Source organism: Epinephelus moara, chromosome 7, assembly GCF_006386435.1.
Source record: "Epinephelus moara isolate mb chromosome 7, YSFRI_EMoa_1.0, whole genome shotgun sequence".
NCBI lineage: Eukaryota > Metazoa > Chordata > Actinopteri > Perciformes > Serranidae > Epinephelus > Epinephelus moara.
In genome coordinates this window covers 22027582-22048838 of record NC_065512.1, presented here as the reverse complement: position 1 = coordinate 22048838, position 21257 = coordinate 22027582, and the positions used below count along the sequence as shown (strand labels likewise).

The window sequence follows — 21257 nt, the reverse complement described above, 5'->3', positions numbered from 1 at the left end:
TGACTTCAATCTCTGGACTACTGACAAGCAACTTTTAGGATATGTTGTTCCTTTCAACATTGACAAGGTAAGGTTTGAGTAGAACTCACATCTGTGTTTTATTAGATGGACTGAAGTCATCTCCACCTGGTCCATGTGAGCACAATCTGTGACTCAATGATGTTTGCACAGGTCAGACAGTAATTTTCTCAAATTAAAAACTCATGTCTGTCAGTACTGCAGCATGAAGGTTATGACTTTTTAAATTCAATATGCTGTAGTCTCTTTGTAGCACCGGAGCAGGAAGGCATTTAACTGTTTTATCTGATATAATGTAAGCTCATGTCTTCTCTTGTGGTTTTTCGAGACAAGATTGTTTCCTGTAATTTTTGGATCGTTTCAACCTGTTCTTGTCGATGTTTTGTGATGTCTTCAGGTAGCCATAGAATTCTCCTCCGCCTCCAGCTTTATGTAAAGATTGATCTGTTCAGTTAGAGATTGAAAAGAAAGCAGAAAGGAAACAGATAGCCCATTCATATCGTCTGGCTCTCTCAAAAGGTCACAGTGGCATCCTTTAAAATGTCCACACTCAGAGAATTGTTGGTGCCTCTATGTGTCACAGCAGGAGCAAAATAAAAACCTTTGCAGAGATCAATTTGCTTCAGTTTTGAGGAGCCATTTAAAATTCTGCTCAGTGGCAATCCATTGACAGATCAGAACTTGCCAAATGCCTAATCTCAAAGGGACAATGTGCTAGCTAACTACCCTCTGCCACCACAGAGCCATCTGGCTATTTTTGACTGACAGCACCCCACTGTTGAAAATTATGTAATATGTGTTAAGGAACCATGCAACTGTTGTGATAGCATGAATATCTTAATGTCCAAGGTCTCTTTTCTTCGTAGCTATGGCTTCTGGAGTTTTTGCGGGGAGGTATGTCCTCTATATCCTGCTCCGATTTATATAAATTCAGTTTATAGTTATTTCATACACTGTCCAGACTCAAGGATGTGTATAAGGATGTTTATGATTTATATGCTTTTTAGCAAATCTAGCAGCCTGACTGTGTCTGTCAGTAGGTTGGTTGGCTGGTTCACCACTTTGGTGCACACTGACATATCTCAAGAACTATTTGATGGAATACCATGAAAGTTTGTACAGAAATCCATATGTTTGCCTCAGGGTGAATTGTGATAACTTTGGTGGCTTCTTAACTTTATATGCAGCAGGATCATCCAATCAACTTTTTAATTTATCATTATTATTTCATAGTTTGTTTTAGAGCTCGGCAAAATGTCAATATCGCATTATGAGACTAGATTTTGTCTTGATTTTGGATGTCGTAATATCGTGTTATCTTTTCTTGATCTGAAGGCTTCATTACAGTAAAGCGATGTATGAAATTCTGAGACTGTTCTAGCTGTTCTGTTATGTATCTTTACCCACTAAGTCACTATGGTGAATCAGAATCATTCTAAATTGACAGGCTCCTGCCCGCTATTTGCAATCAGCACTCTGCCACACCCCCATTTCTCTATATAAGGAAAATGGGTCGCCTAGAAGTGTATCTTTAAGTTGTTGCTATGCACTTATAAGGCCCTGACACACCAGTGTCAGCCCGTCACGTAGCGTCTTTTAATGTCTGGCAGTGGGAAACAGCTGATAAGCTGTTCATCACTCTGCTTCAAACATGTTCAGACATGTCTGTCTCTGATGCGCTCTCTCCTGAAGTCACCGGCTGCACTGTCTTCCACCAAAGCTAGATGCCATCTTAACACCTGCTTAGAGGTAGATCAGAATCTTTTAGGCTACCCGGGATGCATGTTAATGATGGTAATAATAATTTCATGGCACTAAAAATTGATGAGCGTACACATCATTTCCGGCAGATTCAATACAAAATGAAAACCAAAACCGTTACATTTCAATATGGATATTCTCATGTACACCATTGTAAGCTGGGTCTGGGACATTGGGTTTTATAGTCAGATATTTTAATTATGACAATAACTGATGAGGATGAAAGGGTGTCAAATAAGTGCATGCATTACTAAATGAACAAATATTGTCTCTTAAAGCCTTTTTTTAATAGATTCGATTATATGCTTTGTGTTTAGTCAAAAGATGTTTATATTTTCTAATACTGCCAGGCCTTCATAATTTGTGCATACGCATGGTCTGAGCCAGTTCTGAATTTGTCCACAGAGTTTCAACAAATTCAGGTATGAAAATGTTGCTGAATCCCAAATAAATGCATACAGTAAACGTTCGTATGCACGGTTTGAGCACAGATTTGAGCACTGTTTATAAATGAGCAAAGAAAACTGTGCTAAGGAGCACATTGGTGCTTTAAACCAAATGTTAGCAGGTTTAAAGCACCAATGTTTTCTTCAGTAGAGTCTTCCTTACGCTGAGTTGAATCACTCAGGTAGTTTATACTCATGCTGTGCACCACTCCAAACAAGATTTACAATTCAAAAGGTTTGTTCAGGTTAAGGTTAGAGTTGGTTTTGGGCCAACAGTGGGGGCAGCGTCTGCCAAACGCAGTGATGTAGGCAAGCTTGTCTTAGGGCAAGAGAGACTCTAGTACATGCTGCAGTGGGAAAACAGTGTTTCATAATCAAAGCACAGCACTGGAAATTTGATACACAAAAACATGGTGAACTTCTTTTACATATTAATTTTTCACGAAAGTGGACCATTGCAGCTAGAGGAATTTCAAAGTTTCCATGGTAACAAGCCAAATTTGCGTGCAGGCCACTTAAAATTCCACTTCGCACTTAGTCATCTTAAGCTAAAGCTATACTGACTTAACAGGTCAGAGAAGGACTGGAGCAGGAGGTGATGTTGAAGTGTTGAGTACAGACAATTCACCATCACCTTCTCAAACACAGTTATCACTAATAAAGACAGGTGGATGGCACTTGAGTATTATTATTTAAACCGGTCTTCTCTCTCTATCTTGTTATTGTAACAAATTTCTTTTAGCAAGATTTCCAGGATCATAGTTCCCATCTCTGACACAACACTTGTGTCTGTTTACTGTGTGATTTTCAGATACTTAGGTAAATATTATGACTAATTGATATCAAGATTATGCTGAGATATTTATCACAGTAATAATTTGTCCCTGTCGCCCCCACACTTATTACAGTGGGCATCAGTATTCCAACTGTGTCATAGCAGCCTCTATCTGCCTTCCATTTTAGAGAGAATTTGCAGAACTTCCAGCCTCACTCTGAAAACTGTCTTTCACTCTTACTCATACAATGTCTCACAGTGGTTACAATGAACTCTTGCAACTTGAAAAGGCAAAAAGGTGGGCATGCTGATGGGAATACTGATTGTATCCATTGGTAAAGAGGAAAGTGGAGTCAAGTCGGGGCGAGAAGGGGGGGCAGCGGTTGGAGCGGAGAAGCTCAGCCCTCTTCTCTGTTCTGTCATGGGAAACGCTGAACTGAAGGTTTCAAAGGGCAGACCTGCTTGAGGAGAAAAGAATTTTCATCAGAATACAGTCTGACACATTTGTACAGCTTCAAAGTCACTGCAAGCACAGACTTCAAGGTATCATATGTACGTTTTATCAATGAGCAGAGACGTGCAAGAATAGGAAGGAATCTGGAGACTGAGGGTAGAAAAAAGAATTGAAGAGGGGGATTTGAGGGATATGAAGGCTTCCTGTGGGAATTCTTGGCCTTGAAAGAATTGTGGATAACAGGAGATATGACTTAACAAAAAGGAAAAAAATGGCTATGGTGCAGGATGCATTATCACAGACAGGAATGAAGGAGTGTGTGCATTAAAACTACTTAAGCAAGTCAAACCGAGTATTACCTCCAGTCTTACCTTATTGGACCCATGGGCAATAAGATGAGCCTGGTGCAGAATGAGGTTCAGTGTGGCTTTTGTGTTTTCCACTAAAGAAATCATAGGGAAAGGGGGAAAAACAGACCTCGTCTTTTTGTCCACGTGTCATGATTTGCTGCATAGAGTTGATTTTCTGTTCATCCCCTCTCTCTTTTCCTCTGTTCACACATCTCCCCTGCTGTCCCCCCACCCCCACAGTATCTGTGCCATTTTCTTTCATGTACGTATTTATAATTCTAGTGCTTTTTCTACCTCTTTTTTCTTTTTTTTTTGCATGCCTTTCTCTTATCCCTCACCCCACTCCAGCCAGGATCTTTGATTAATACCACAGTAGCTGCCCATTACAAACTGTAATCAGCCACCGGAGACTAAATCTTGTGGTTTTCCATTTATTCTTCCTCTAATTCACTACTCTTTTACACTTTGCTGCTTGCTTGCCAATTTGTTTTCGTGTGTGTGTGCGCAGATGCATGCAGCACATGGACAGAGGTGTATGCGTGTAGGCAGCATGACACTCTCCTGGAAAGCGTTGCATTCATTTAGCAAGTGCCCTAATGCTGTGGATGCTGTGACTGGCTGAGCGCTAGAGAGGCGGCAGCCAAGCCCTCTGCTCAGCAGCTGAATGCTGCCAGTGTGCCTGCATGGGAGCACTGGGGCAGAGGAATCGCTTTTGTGCCTCTGGTGAGCTCATCCACTGAGAGCACTCTTCAGAGATTTAGGTGAGGGTCTGCACCCTGCCTACTTGCCTGTATGCCAGCCCAAGTGTCTTCCACACTGGGGACAAGGGGAGGCCTTTGAGTATCCCCACTGTCTTCCTTGGCTCTGCTGGTGGATGTAAGTAGCTGTTCAGTTTAGCTTTAAGATCACGTTTGCTTAAGTACTTGCACCGTATTACTCTGCACTCACTGACTTCGGATTTTGTGTTTGCCTTTCTTGATATCTTTGCTTTGGTATAAGTTCAGCTTTGTCCATCATAGTTAATGATGAAAGTACCTTCCTCTGCAGTGAAAGTAACCACGAGGGCCTTCTTTTATTCCTGTCAGCGTTGTATTGATGGCAGCTTCCTCAGTTACACAGTTGTCAGCAGACAGGTCTTAATTAGTGGGACATTCCAGAGAGTAAGTTAGCGACCAAGTGAGGGGAGAGAGGGAGTGAAAAGAAGAGTTGAGTGTTTGTGACAGTCTCTCCCAGCTGAGGCTGATGGAGTAGAAAGCAGAGGCTTTGATTCTGCTCTTAAACAGGGCCAAGAGAGCACAGATCACCATGGTGATAGCATTGTTGAACAGTGAACAGCAATTGGAAGAGAGACCTTGATGCACTATGCACATCTTTATTATGTTTACAGACCATGTCTCATACTCCAAGCAGGAAGTTGAATTGCGTTGTAATCACTGGCTCATCAAGTAGTTCATCTGCAGAGTTTTGTTTCAGCAGGGGACCTCCTACACTTGGCGGTTGAAAACATCTCCTGCTCTGAGACTGATACTAAAAGATGAGGAATTGAGGAAAAATCCGACAACATTTAGATAAAGCGTTCCTTCAAACATTCACATTTCTTCTGTGTCCATTATGTTTTAAGCTGTTGAAAGATAAGCCTATAGTAGAATACTACGAGTATAACATTAACAGTTATTTGGATAGTATTTTCTATTGCATCAAGTAATTATAATTTAATAATTAAAATTTAAGTAATAGTAATTTTTTTGCTCTTTTGTGGTGCTCAAGTTACAGTGAGATGTCTACAAGGAGACTGACAGTAATTAATCATTTCTAAGCAGTATAGCAGTGAACTTGTAAAGTGGAACATTTCTATAGCTTTCCCCAATTTGTAATTCCCTCTGTATTTTTAAGAAAGGTGAAAGTAATCTGTCCTCTTTGTACTCCCCAGCGGGGGTGTTTGTGGGGACAGACCTCTCACTGCTATATTGTGTGTAGCTGTCAGCTCAAATCAAAGAAAAAGGGAGCATTGCTCTCTTGACTTAAGGATACTGTTATTCTTTCTGCAACAGTATACTGGTACCTGCACACAACGCCACAAGCAAACTGCAAATGTCAGAGCGCACCGGCTCGCCTCTTCTTTGCTCATCTTCTCTTAGAGATGCCAAACGCGCCGGAGTGTCTTTCTCATGTGTGTTTCTGTCTTACTCTTTATAGTCAATATGACTCAAGATACATCAAAAAGTCTGCTTCACTCTCTCTTTATTTCTGTCTCTGTCTACAGCAACCAGTTCCACAAAGCTGGAAGACCTGAGCTTTCTTGATGAACAGCGCAACACCCCCCTGCGGACATCCATTCGCCTTCCCTGGCATAATACAGGAGGAAGGCCACCCCAGGACTCTAAAGGTGACTGCACGATGCATTACTGCTGTAGATACACATGTTGCAAGCAAATGAATTTACTAGCCAATCTTTTTATTTTGAGATAGTGACAATAGGCTTTTTCGGGCCAAACCGTTGTGGAGACTTCCTGAAAGGAACTGCCTGCTGGCAAGCTTCCTCAAGAACTACATACCTTCAAGGTTTTTTTTTTCTGTTTGCATTTGCATTGCTAATAGCAACACTGAGGTGGTGTGCTGCAAGCCAGCGGTGGTTTGTATAGCAACGTCACTTTTGTTTTAGCTAGTCAAAATCACTCATCTAGCCGTTTTACAGAGGAGATGCAATGACATGCCACCAGGAAATACAGTCTTTCTCCACCCATGCAGTGCTCAAACATCATTCCAAACTTGGCACTAAGTGAGAGAGACTGAATAAAAAGGAGATAAATAAAAAGAAGTAACCACCGTAACTGTCACTGGCATCTATGTTGCTTTCTATTGTTTACTAACCTGTGTCCTGGCGCGTCCCTGTCGTCAGACGTGACACACCAGGAAAAACAACCAGAAAGGCATACTCATCTCCTGCAGAGCCATATACCCAGCTCTTGTCTACTGGCAATGGGAAATGAGTCTATAGCCTATTTTTAGAGGGTTTCCCCATGTTAAAAAACTCACGTACACGCACTAATTTTGGTGGAACAGGCGCTTTAGAAAAGCCCCTCAAAAACTGCATTCTAAAAAGGATAAATGTTCCTTGTTCTCGTGGTCCTGACACAACAAAAAGGGGGGCTTTGAACAGGGTTCCTTGAACTAAGTAAACGTTCCTTGGGTCCAGAAGTGCTGAATGTATACATTTATGTTGTGTATTTGTCAGTTGTAGTGTAAAAGTTAGTGTTGGTGTTTTGCATTGTTTTGGCTCTGCTCCAGTACACTACATTTCAAATGAAACAGTGACAGTTGCTGTGAGGATCAAGTGCTGTGTTTCAACTTTGATGGTGTTTGGTGTGTTCACATCCATATAAGGTCATGTTGGAAAGAGGGTAGGAATTGTAGCTTTTTACACTATTAAGAGGTATGTATATAAAGTGCTACAATTCATGCACAGTTCATCCGAGATGGATGTAAATACCCTCAAATTAAAGGTTAAAGTCAGTACTTTAACCTCATAGTCATCATTTAATTTCAAGACCTCTGTTAAAGTGTAGAGACACAAAACTGTCCAAATACTTGAAGTATGTTGTTATTAATGCTACATTATCAAAAAGTGTCTTCCCTGCACACATGTAGCTCCACAGTTAAAACCATGTCCTTGGTTCACCAGCCTTTATCTTGGTTATATGTGATAGACCTCGTCTCACTGAGAGAAATCCCACAAAGTGAATATTTGATGAGAACATGAATAATTTAATATGACATCATTAGATACTCAAACTATTTAACTCAGTTTTGAAAACGTCCTCTTTCTTTTTCCACACCTCCTTAAACATGAGGTTGATACAGACGCATCGTGTCAGTGGATTAATTTTTATATCCCTGCTGAAGAAACAGCACGTCTCCTCAGACTGAATTTTTGTTCAATACTGTATGTATGCTTGTATTAATTTTTCGTTATTGCCAGAGGGAGGAAGTGAGGGAAGAAATCAGATATGGTTAGTGTGGGCAAGAGACACCATCGGAGTCCACAGGTCAGGTCAAAAGTTTGCCAGCATTCGACCGACAGAATGTTCAGATAAGTTAATTAAACTTCACATTTATCTGTTATGCATCATCTAATATGTGAAATATGCTGGTAATCATTACACTGAAGAACATGCAGTCATTCTGTAAAGAATATGCTGGTGGCATTGCATTCTTTGTCCCGTTAACTTTAAATGGTGTGTACTCAGGAGTCCTGCCAAACGTCTTTCCAGCAAAGAATTCAAATTGTTTTTCTCAGTTCCAAGAAGACGTTACTTTTTAATTCAAGTTTTTTTCAGTATAAAAAAAAATGAAGAAACTTTGGCATCCAAGATTTTTCCAAGAGTGTTTTTGTTGAAATCTGTAAGACTAAAAATTAAGCCCTTGTTAAAACAGTAAGGCATTGTTAAGATAAATGCTCAGACCAAAGAGACGGTTCTTTTTTAAAAGGGGTAGTAATTTGGCCAGTGTGAAAGCAGGCTAAAATATTGTTTTTGAACCAGAAATAACAGCAGCAAGACTATCTGTAGTATCGAGTAGTATGAGTAATAGTTGTAAAAGCAGCATTAGCAGTGGTCTGAGAAGTAGTATTAGTAGGAGTGATACTGGTATTAGTAGAGAGGATCAGAGCTTTTAGAGGGTTCCTGAGTGAACAAGTGTTCTGAGATCTAATTAGTGCTGAAGTGGACCAGATAGAGAGTCCTTTTTCAAGTCCACTTATGTTGAGATTCCACTTAAATTAACATTTATCCAAGCTAAAACAGACAAAGAACAAAAGACTCAGTTTTAGGACTACCATGTAGGTTTTTCATTATGTGGCACATTTTGGAGGAACAAAACTATCGAGAAGATTCCTTAAAAACTGGTACACAGTTGGCATATGTGTGGCAATGTACGCAGGTTTGTGTAAAGGATGGAAGATTAATTAATTTTGGGATGAACTGAGGCTGAACTAGAGACCAGAATTAGTTTTAAGTTTCCAGTTTTCAAAACTTTAGGTCCGGTGTTGTCATTGCATGATTGCATGTTATTAGCACATCACTCAGAGGCTGCTGATGAGCCCCAGCATTGAGACTTTGTAGTATTATTGACAGAATGTGTGACTCATTCGAGAAGCAAACTGAAGCATGTTTCATGCCTTTGTCTATAAAGCAGTATCTGTGACACCGAATATTTTTGCATTTGTTTGAGAAATAATTACACAACTCTAGTTCTAATTCTAATTCTAATTTTCTTTTACTTTTCCTCAGCTCGTTTTGCTCCCTACAAACCCGTGGACATCATGCTCAAGCCCTTGCTATTTGAGGTGCCCAGCATCACCACAGACTCTGTGTTCGTGGGCCGAGATTGGCTCTTTCAACAGCTGGAAGATGTCCTGAAGGCCAGCGAGTCCACAGAGAACCACGGCGCTGTAGTGGTGGGCAGTGTTGGTTATGGGAAGACGGCCATTATCTCGCGGCTAGTAGCACTGAGCTGCCACGGAGGCCGAATGCGCCAGATCGCCTCCAACAGTCCCAGTGCCTCACCAAAAAGTAAGAAGGTTTATTGTTTGCCTTTGGATGTGAGCACTGCATTAGCTGCAAGTTTTCAGTTTGTGTAACTGTATTTTCAGTGAGCTTACAGAGTGTGGAAGTGAAGTGAGGATATTTAACTCAAATCTCTGCAACTACTCTAACACTGATTTCACAAAATAAGCCTTGACAACATTAAACCAATTTTGCTACTGCATCAAATCATCTAGAAATGATCAAATCAAACTAGAAAAGTGTACTCAGTAGAGTGCAGATCTCTGCTAAGTGGCCACCAGAACTGAGCGCAGCCACTCTAGACAGTGCACATGGCGCAGCTGTGCCCAGTGGAAATGTGGCCTGCAGCAGACAGCTTCTTTTTTTGTCTGAGATATTGTCTGAAAATGCCATTTGCTTTGTGAATTTGCTACGTGATTTTTTTGATGACTTGTGGCCCCTACCAGCAAGTAATGAGGAGTAAGGAGTCGGCAGTCAGTGAGGGTGTATAACAATTAATAAAACAGGTTTTTCAACAATTATGAATGGCCGCAACCAGGAGAAGTCCTTGAGCATACATACATTAATATGCACACAAAATATTAAGCTGATTGGATACTTAATTTATAGATATTTCATTTATATTTATTTTTGTCTACATAATTGCACATCTCTGTGTTCCAGGTGGTGGAGGATCAAGCACAGAACTTCCTCTCAGCCAGCCTCCACAGCCCACTCCACCTTCTAGCGCTACCAACACGCTGAGGACCAACAGCTGCCCTGGGACCCCCGAGATGCAGCGGCGTAGGGAGGAGGCTGTCAAACGCCTGGCTGCAAAGGTGCACCTCACCTGTGCCTTTAGGAGAAATCACAGTGTAGAGAAAAAAGATAACTTGCCCTACAGATGATGATTCATCCCCAAAAATGACTGCATCATTATGTCAGTCTGCTTCATTTAAAAATAGCATAATAACAGTTGTCACTTGCGAGCAAAGTGTTGTTACGATAATGTATCAATCATTACTGAAACAAATACACAGGTACCTGCTGTCTATAGTGTACATTAATTGTAATATTGTGTCTCCTGTTTTGGACAGTATTGTTTACCTTTCTTGCAGCTCCTATTGTTTGTTCATGCCACTCATACTCTGCCTTATTACAAAGATGTTCATGGTGTGCAGAGTGCTTTTAGTATGTATGAGATGCACTGTAGAAACCTGATAGGGGCTCAGCTCAGTTGATTTATGTTTATACGTGTTTGTTTATGATTTATGGTTGTTTATGTTTATTTGTTTGATATTCAGCCTATGAAATATGGATGGTCTTCAGTAATTCGTGGAGATTATGATAGATGGTGCCACCGTTGGTCCCTCAGAGACCTTATATATAACAGGGTTGTTGAATTTGAGATGCAGTGAGCTAAAGACTTGGCCGTTAGAAGCTGGTTCAATATTAATGTCCGCAGCATCTCACTGCTGCAGTATGACTGAGGAAGTGGGAAGATATAAAACTTAAGTTTAGGTCTTTAGTGTGCCCTTTAGCTCACAGATGGAAGGCATTTGCATTGTGTAGGGGGAGTATTACCACAGGGTCTCTCTCTGTGCTGCCATGGGAACACACTCAACAGTATAGTCAGATTTTTAGTCCTAAATAGCAAACTTTTTCTTATAATGCAGGTTGACATTTACTTCAGTTCAGCTGTCTTATTTGTCTACATCTTTTAGAGGTTACATCTTAGCTGCTGTAGCTTTCACTGTCTTTAAAGGTAGACATCAAAAATGGTACATAAGGTCCATAGCTTTTGATTACTTTCCTGTGCACAGAAAATAATGTGTTGAACTTTTCAGGTCATTTTAAGCTTTTATTGAACAGCCAGCACTCAAGAGATGACTGTAAATGTGGAGAGAAAGACATCGAAAATGACACCTAACTAAGGCCTAACCAGACGCGCACGTGTGGCGGTGCAGTTCATTGTCGGCGCCTTAAAGCCTGGATCAGACCAAAGATTGGTGACGAGACGAAACTGCTGCAGAGAAAAGTTGCAGCAGCGTAATCTGGCCGTCTGACCTTGACTCAAGCTGGCGGATGGTGTCACCTGCATCTCCGCTGGTCAAATCACCAGTGGCTGGTTTTAGAACGTGAGGCGCGTCGCCTGTTTCTACAGCCAGTTGGCTTGCAGTGAAGTCCACTGGTCAAGTCAAGATGACCGCACACAGCGTGTTTGCTTACTGCTGCGGCAGGTGCTACTCATTGTATGTGCTTATGCCCCCCCCACACACACACACATTCTCATTTACTGATTAATTGGCGCTTAAATCCAAGCGTCATTGTAAAGTAGTTGAACTGGAATTTGTTTTTACCATAGAACATTGTTTTCAGTTTGTTAGTAGCCAGTGAACAGTTTAAACATCTCTGCATTTTAGTCAGCAGCGCTGCCGACATTACTGTAGACCACTTGTCTGTGACAGAGTTGGCAGCAAAGACAAACAGGAGTTGGACCATATTTCTGCTTTCTCCGGTTATGTTCAAAATTGTTCGGTGGGCAGACAAGGCCTCACTGTACCTGTCTGAAATGTTCTCTACTTAATGCACTTCGGCTCGGTTTGTGGAATTGCTGCTGTGGCTGTCTGTGAGTTTTATAATCATAAGGTCCACATCTTGTGATGCTGCTGGTAAAAATGTCATGGTGGTCTGCTTTTTGTCAATCCGTTTCACATCAGTAAATCTGACATTTTTTGTTTTTAGCATTCTGAAATAATTTCAGTGGCAGAAACTTCTCCTTTGGTCCTTATTCCTGCAGCTTTAGTGACCACTGAATACACCCTATTAAATATAATCTAAATACCTAATCTACCGCTAAGAATCTTGATATCATCTTTAACCAGTATGTGACTTCTGACCGTTTTCTTCATCTAAGAAATATCGCAAAATCAGATGTATCTTGTCTTTTTTGGATCTTAAACTAACTCACACTTGAATTTTCTCACACCTAGATTATTTAAATTTCCCCTACACATGCCTCAGTCAGAATACTGTAAATCATTTACAGTTCATTTAAAATGTAGCTACCAGGCTATTGAGTACAATGAAAAGTCGCTCCCACATTACCCCTGTTCTTGCATCCCTCCATTGGCTTTTTCAAAATAAACTACAACATCCTGTTGACTACATGTAAGGCACTGCATGACCTTGCCCCCAGTTAAATTTCTCACCTCCACATTCCTCATTCTACTTCTCAGCCACTACGATCTTCAAATCTCAGCCTTTCATCCATCCCCCGCTCCAACTGCAAAACAAAAGGTGATTTTGTAGGTGATTGTGCCTTTGCTGTCTTGCCCCCAACTAATCTCCCCCAACCTATTAGATTTGCTGAGTCTTTGAACTGTTTTACACGGCCTCTAAAAACCAATCTTTATAGTGAAGCCTCTCTACAGATCTCCATCCTTGTCTTATGTTTTGGTTCATTTTAGTTTGGTCTGTCTCTGAATGTGCTGTGTTTTATATTGGGATTTATTTTTACTTTATTTATTCATTCATATTTCAGTGTGTTTAAGGCACTTAGTAACTGGGTTTTTAAGAAGTGCTGTATAAATAAAGCTTTACTTGCACACTATCAAATGTGCTGTTTATAAATCAGCACTATGGCTGCTTACCATGCAACGCCTGTACGTTCAGTTCATTTTGAAAATACTTAAAGTTGACTGAAACTCTCAGAGGAATTTAATAACTTCAGCATTGTTTTGCCTGCTGAGAGTTTTAACAAGGAAGATGGGGGACCTCTGTGTTTTAGAGAATATTTTTGATTCACAGTGGCATTCACTTCATTTGAATACCTTTGTGATGGCAGGTTGTTAGCTCTTTTGATGTGTGACACAGCTTTCTAATGGGACTCTTTGTCGCTTTGTCCTCATTTTTAATGTTACTGATTATATTCTGGTGTCCCTGTAACACCATCAGGGTTTAACACTCTTGGCCTGTCATAGATGTCTCCTTAGTAGTGAAATGGGGCATGAGATAACAACTGTACAGTTTGCCTCTGCCACTGGGAACACTAAAGTTCATGCACCAGACAGCTGACTTCATGCCACTGAGGCTCATCTAAATGTCTATGAAACCCAGGCAATATCCCTCAAGCCAATTATTGTGTAAAGTGTTTCCAACAGGCGCTCTCCCAGGGGCTCTGTTCCTGTGATGTGTGAATACTGATGCAACACTGAGCAGCTTCTGTCAAATTCTGTCAGTTCTTTTTAATCATTGATTTGAAAATGGTCTCATAACAGGGGCACTGAGGCCATTACATTTTATGGTTTATCGCTAGTTTTATGTCTTACTCCTATGACACAGGCACGTTTTAGGCATTGTTTCTAAACCGTATATTCATTGATGTGCCAGTACATGAAGTACTGCAGGTGCACTGCAGAATGTTGCGTCATCATTTGCCGAGATACTTATTGCTCATTGATGAGGCAGTGGTCTACATGACTTCTACACTAACTATCACTGCAGTCTCTTTGTCAGGCACCCATCCAAAGTTATGAAATTCATACAAACAGCAGGTAACCTTAATTTACTCTGTCAATCTACTGCATGCCCCACAGTCTTTCTCTGAAATATTCTTTTAAAGTAAACCAGCACATCACAGCCCTGCTCCTTGTGGGTAACACATTAAATTCAGGTTCTACTATTTAAAATGGGTTGATCTTATTTTATTGTAGAGCTGAGCATGGCGAATTGCATAGCTCAGCGCATCCTTGACCTGCTCGCTACCCCTCTCTCTTTCTCTCTCTTCCTCTTCACTCTCAGCTTATCATGGCACTATTGCTGTGGGTTGTGAGCTCTGAGGACACTGAGTTCGCCTGCCCTGCACACACACAGTTAATGTTACCTAACAGGTTTAGTTAAACAGCAGAATCAAGCTGTTTCTGTGTCAGTGTGAATTTGTTGGGACCGTTTAAAGGGCTTGGTGTCGGGTGTTTGTTGCTGCTGCTGTGTTAGCTCGTGCTGGCAGGGCAGATGTTGAACAGACGATTTTGTGTAATGGCAGCAACAGAAAGTTTGCAGAGTCTTTCAACCAGTTAAGATGATTAGGATCCAATGAGGGAGGGGATTGTCTCTCATACAGGTTTCCACCTCTGCCTCAGGGTCATTAGCTCGTTGAGGGGTGCTGTAGTCGGCCCCCAAGAGCAACATCATGGCATTGCCCTGGCGGCGGCATACAACTCCAGCCTGGGCAGCAGCAAACTAAGCTGCTTTTCGAAACTTATAATCGCTTTCGTCCTTTGCTTGTCCATTTAAATTTGGCTAAAAACTATCTGTGTTACTTACTTTTCTGACAGGGTACATTAGCTTTATACAGGCACACATTATTTTGCCACTTTGTAAAGAGCACACGTCTGGAGACACCTAGTTGATTTTGTGGTGATAGGTAGCTGTGAAATGTGCCACAGACAAAGCTCCAGCCGCAGGGTTTTGTTCCATTTTAATTGTAATTACTTCTTTGAGTCATAGTCCCTTCTTTGAGCACCACCGTCATCAGGCTCTGGCTGAGTGTAGAAAGTTTGTTTCATTGTTCCCTACCTAGTCTTATTACAGGCCTCTAAATCACTGTCAACATATTGCAGCCAGAGTGCTTATAGTGGATTTATTAGCTCATGTGGTTTATATTTCCCCCATTACAAATGTAGGAAATATAAATACACTTTGAGATGTCACTGCGGTATGGCTTGGAAGAAATTAGACTTTAGTCAGTGATTTTTCCAGAAGCTGGTCATCATTGTTGATGGAGCAATAGGCGGCAGCAGCAGCTGAGGAACAGGTCACCTGCTCCTCCTCCTGCTGCCCTTGGAAGTGTGTCAGCTCCTCCAGGTTGGACTGTAATTAGAACACAGTCATACATCCCCAGGGCATCTCTCTTTCCTTCTTCCCCATCCCATCCCTCCTTTTTCCTTCTAAATCAGACCTCCTTTGAACACTGCAGCAACCTGTTCAGACACAGAAGATCCTTCTTTTAGAGCTCCACCTGGAATCCACTGCCTCCTTTTTATAGAGTTTATCTGAGGTGGTCAGCCTTTGCCCACTTACTCCAAAATTGCTTCTAAAGTCATGTTCTTAACTTTGTTGAAGACACACTATGTGGCTTTATAGAGGCTATGAATACAAGAGGGCATCTGCTTTAAGACTGTATACATAAAATTTGGTTTTTAGTCAACAAGGCAGGTGGTAGAAATGTTTTTCTAACAACTGGAAAGATGTCAACCTGTTCTTTGAGGCTCTGAATGTTGCACCCCCTGTTGCTTTACAGGAGCTTTGGGACACATGGGAAAGGTAGCTGTCTATCACAGTTGATGAAGAGTGGGATGATATCTTGAAACATGCAAAATCAAGTTTGGTCCACAATAGTATCAGAGCATTACAGTTACTATTATACACAGAATGCATATTATCCCCCAACAGTAGACATCATGCAAGCCCTCCTCCTTCACCCATGTGCCTTAAATTCAAGACAGAAATTGGTACTTTAACTTAATGTCCCTGGTCATGCTGTAAGCTGCAAATGTACTGGTCCAATGTCCTTTTTGAAATAAAAAAAAAAATTGTTTGGAATTGGAAATAGACCTGGTACTCCTCATCCTGCGCCTCCCAAGCAGCCATGTAGCATCAGAATACAATAAGAGATTGTACTAATGCTGTGAGGCAGAACATTTTGTTGCAGTGGATTAATGACAAAGTACTAACTGTTGAAGGCTGTCAGACAGTGCTGGTTGATTTAGTTTCATTAGAATACCTTACATTGATATTACATTTAAAAATAGACCAATATGAGACCCCTACATGAACTTTATAGATTCTGGTGTCTCTGCCATCGTGCTGCAGGGATTTTCTTGATTTTACTTGTTGCACGTTGTAATTGTAACCTCTGCTGTTGCATGTTTGATTCTGAGTCGGTGCTCTGTGTTTTTGGTTTTGTTTTGTTTTTTGTTTAGTCTTTTGTACTTTGTTTTTATCTCTCCTGTGGATTTCATGTGAATCCATCTTCTACTTTTTGTGAAAGTTTAAAAAAAAAAAACCTAATAAATATATTCTCAAAAAAACAAACAAAAAACCCAAACAGCAGTGGGCTCTTGCAAATGCCTTGAAGTTATTAAACGTTCCCAGCTTTGCATATTTTTCACAGCTGAAGCCCAAACTAATTTACGCTCTTTATTTATTACTCTGACATGTTTTTAATTCTGCTGAAGTCTGAAATAACCCTGCCTCTTCTCTTTTCTCTTTGTGTTCCAGGTGGTGGCATATCACTACTGCCAGGCGGATAACACGTACACTTGCCTGGTACCGGAGTTTGTACATAGTATCGCTGCCCTGCTGTGCAGAGCGCACCAGCTCAGTGCGTACCGGGAGCTGTTGCTGAGAGAGCCTCACCTCCAGAGCATGCTCAGTCTGCGCTCCTGTGTCCAGGACCCCATGGCCGCCTTCCGGAGGGGGGTCCTTGAGCCACTAGCCAACCTTCGTAAAGGTAAAACACCATGGTGTCATATTTCAATATATCATGTTTGTAGGCTTCCTCTGTTGTGACTCAGTTTACTCATTTGCTGTTTAATTCTTTAACTGCTGCATGTTACTCCACAGTACTCCAGGAAAAAAAGAAAAAAACATACTATAGATGGCACAGCACAGTGTTAAAAGGCATCCTAATTGTTTTAATGTAATTAATTAAATTTTGTTGGATGATAGGAATAAACTGTACTCATCATAAAGGTTTCTAACTGACAACCAACACAAAGTTATAGTGTCAGTTGCTTTGTAGGCCGTCTGAAACCTCTGCTAGATTTTACAGAAACATTATGTGTTCCAAAGGACATCTGTGCCCCTAATTGATGACATTTAATAAACTAATAAGCAAGCTGGAATCAGATCAGACGCAAATCAGTTTTGAACCCTGCTTAACACTGTCCTCTTTTCTAACTACTCCTACCCGTTATGGATGTGCAGGGTTTCCAGAGTCATAGAAAACCTGGAAAACTCATGGAATTCTACAATCTCATTTCCCAGGACGACAAAAGTCATGGAATTTTGTTGTGTAATGAAATTGTTACAGTAATCTTCTGTGGATAGCCTTTTATGTAATGAAATGTAACGGCAAATGTGTTTTCTGTAGCTGTTGATATAATGCAGATCTAATATGTGTTGATGCATGATGTTTTGTTTTACTACAACGTACGTTTCTTCATTTCCTCCCCCGCGTTCCTTCTCTCCCTCCCTGTATGCCAACTAGAATAGAATTTGAATCTAATATGTTTGAATAATACAAGGCAAGTGGGCAAGTAAAAAAATGTGACAGTGTGATATCATGTAGAGTCATGAATTCAAGTTTCCCAAACCATTGTCCCATGACTACTTTCAAATTGTACTGCATTTTTTGAGATGGAGCAATTGACATGGTCAGCCCAGGGCTTTCAAATGTCACTCGGAGCACCATTGAACACTTTGGTTTCATTTTAACTGCTCTGAAAGTGGAGTGTGGTATTTTAAAGGCACCAAGCATTCTATTCGGTCAAAGAAACCCCAACAGGTCTGTTGGCTCTCATTCCTCCTTTTTGGTAGCTCTGCCTCTCCATGTCCGCGGGATGCCTATGATAATATAATTAACATTTGGAGTATACAAGTATACAGTACAGTTTTGTTCATGTTACATATTGTGAATGATCATGGTAATTTTATCATGTGTCCTTTAATAGTCATGGAAAATTTCTGAAATTTTGTCCATGAAAATGTGTGGGAACCATGGATGCATCGATACATGTTAATGTGTCCTTGATCACTGAACCACAAATTGTTTTAAATGTATGTGTATGGGATAAAATGTAAGTTGAAAAAAAAAAAATTAGCAAATAAATGTAATGTAACAGAAGTACTGATTTTAATAGAAACGTCAGCTCACAAACATTATAAGAATGTTAAATGCGTGTGATCATACAAAAGAATCAGGGAAAGTTTTCCCCTGATTTCCCAGCTATTCAGCCAGCTGCCACGGAAAATATGTCGTCTTTACAGAGCAAATATAACTTGACATTTCAGTAGGGAGTGAAGTGGGAGCAGTGGCTGTGTAGTTGATGAATCTAAGTAAAAGTCCATACATCTCACTCTCACCACACCTCTGAGAGAGAGGGGGTTTAGTTACTGCATTGAAACAAGGCAGAGGTGTGGACTCGAGTCAGACTTGGTTCACTAATTTGATTGACTTCAGACTCAACCTGACAAAATCACAGACGACTTTCAACTTGACTTGGGCTTTAACATAATTTGCAAGCTAATACCTTACCTTACCTACCTATCATATTATAACTGTTGTTTTAATGGCATTACATTTGTTGAAAAGCACATCGTGACTTGTTTAGGACTCCAACCTCAAAGTTTTGAGGACTTTGAACTTGATTTGGGACTTGCAAAACAATGACTTGGTTCCACCTCTGCCTCACTGCACATCGTCTTACTGTGTTGGTCACTGTGTGTGTTTACAGAGCGCAGGATTCCAGAGGAGGACCACATCATCTTGATAGACGGGCTGAATGAAGCTGAGTTCCACAAGCCTGACTACGGAGACACCATTGCCTCCTTCATTACAAAGATCATTGCCAAGTTTCCACCCTGGCTTAAACTGGTGGTGACAGTCCGGGTTAATTTACTGGTAAAGAAGAGCTCATTTAATTTAAAAAGAAAAATGTGTTGTCAAAATATATTTTCTTGCAATATAATGGAAGAAATCGTCATCATTCAGACTCATTAAAATTTTCTAATGAGCCTGCTTTTGTTAAAGTCCCCATGAAATGAAAATGAACCAGTTTTAATCGTGTCCCTGTGTTAACTGCTCATTTATATCATTCCATGCCAAATATATGTATGAAAAATTGTATCAGACTGTTTTTACATCAAGATCTCCTTCTGTAAAAATAGGTAATACAGTTTCAAATGTTTGATGACTCATCCTGCCCTCAGGGGCGTTTACAAAAGTTGATATAATCAAATGAGACTTTCGGGGACTAGCTAGCTACAGCGTTTAATCGTTTATGGGTTGCAGTAGCTAACAGCAATATGGAAAGAGATGTGTATTAGTGAGCAAAAAGTTTGTTTTTATTTCCAAGACACTGGCAGAGGTCTAATGTATTCATCTCTCCATCTTCCTCCTTCTGATGTAACACTGAGAGAGGTGTGTGGAGAGCCAATACTCCACTGTGGCTCCAAATCACACTGAACTCTTAGCCCGCCCTCTTGTAACTCTACAGTGCTCAAATACTCTGTTTCACTGGGATATATACGTCACAGTACAGAGGCTAAAGATGATCTAACTTCTGTTTCAAGGGGGGGAGTTATAATCAGCTTACTGCAGAAGGTTAGCTACTTTAAAAATTCCCACAGTACGATCGTAGAATATACCAAAGCTCAAGTCCAATCTGCCATCACCTCGTGATACTCTCACTGACTGCCATCAAACTCTGTAGACTTTGACAAGTGTGAAAGTTGAAAGGTTTTCCTGACCTGCTCCTCTTTGTCATACTCTGCTGTATACAGAGTCATTCTTGTCAGGCATATCCAGGAACATTCAAGAAGGAACTGAAGTATCAATGACCCGGGAATCAAGACTGTATGACAGGGGAAGGAGCAGTCAGTCACTTTGAGTCGACTAGCTCGGCAGGAAAATGACACTGGGTCAACCAGTTTCAGAGAAGTGCTGGGCTTGTGTTGAACTCACACTGGCGATGGCTGAGGCTTCGACATGCCTGATGAGACACACGATGGCTGATTTTCTTTGCTGGGATGAAGCGCTGAGCCTGGGATAATAATGTGATAGCTGACATCAGGAGCTCAAGTTATTAATGCTCAGGCAGTGGCCAGGCCGAGGTAGTGTCCATCAGTATGCAATGCACTACAAACCAAGCTCTGCCCATTTGTTTTTATCCTTTGAGTCAGAATTAATATGCGGTTTATGTCAAGGTTCTCTGGATGTGCTAAATCAATCCATTGTAACACTGACATTTTGTATTCACCTCTTACGTATTCACCTCTATTAATCTGTCAGGATCCGTTTATGGTGTGGAAAGATTTTTTCCGATGTCCCGGTTGACTGCACACAGTGCAATTTGCTTAAAACATTGCAGTGAAAGTGAATGTAGGTGGGCCCTGATTGACACAGTGAAGCAGTTTTTTAAATTGAAGGGACTTTTGTGTCACAACCTCTTAACTCGCTAGTCAGTTTCACATGTCACAAGTCGTAGATAAAAAGGGATGAATCATTCATGTGGCATTGGAAAGGCTACATAATGCTCTGCCTTCAGTGGAATCCATAAAGAATTACTACTCAGTTGTTGTGAGTGGAAGTGTCATGGAAGTGTCACAGTTTTGTTTTGCACTTTGAGCAAACAAATAGGATGTCACCAAGGAGGAAGGGTTCGGGATATTTGCTTTTGCTCGCCAGACTAATATCTGGCTTATCTGTGAGGTGTTGCTGGCACTTCGCTCACCTCGTGGATTATAATCAGTGCATTTCAGTGGCTCTGTGCATGAGTGGATACATGTGTTTGTGTGTGTGCATGTGTTTGCTGTACCTTGTCATGATGAGGAAGGGAGAAGTGTTATCTCACTGAGGCAATGTTTCTTTAGCCTCAGACAGGCAGAGGATTGGAGGATTAAGGTGCATTGATTTCTCCAACCCACAGGACATAGATTGAAATGTGAGCTCTGGCACAGACCTTTGTTAGAAGTGTTCCTGTTGTCCCCCCCCAACATCCCATCCATCCCCTGCCTCTTAATACTCACTTTCCCAGTCCTGTTTTTCTCTAAGCCACATTTCCAACAGTAACAACTGTCTGCTTTGGCCTGATAGCTCAGCGTGTTTGCTCCCCTAATGCTCAAAGA

At 41.0% G+C, this 21257-nt stretch overlaps 1 protein-coding gene across 3 annotated transcripts in view; it reads left to right on the top strand.

The window, feature by feature from the left end:
• The window catches only part of tanc1b (tetratricopeptide repeat, ankyrin repeat and coiled-coil containing 1b), a 127982-nt gene that overhangs the window by 78885 nt on the left and 27840 nt on the right, over positions 1 to 21257 (top strand). For all 3 annotated transcript variants that reach the window (XM_050048129.1, XM_050048128.1, XM_050048127.1), the window contains 5 exons: positions 6068 to 6190; positions 9093 to 9374; positions 10032 to 10186; positions 16629 to 16860; positions 18866 to 19032. In XM_050048129.1, coding sequence (XP_049904086.1) covers positions 6068 to 6190; positions 9093 to 9374; positions 10032 to 10186; positions 16629 to 16860; positions 18866 to 19032 — 959 coding nt within the window. The remainder of the gene's footprint in view (positions 1 to 6067; positions 6191 to 9092; positions 9375 to 10031; positions 10187 to 16628; positions 16861 to 18865; positions 19033 to 21257) is intronic.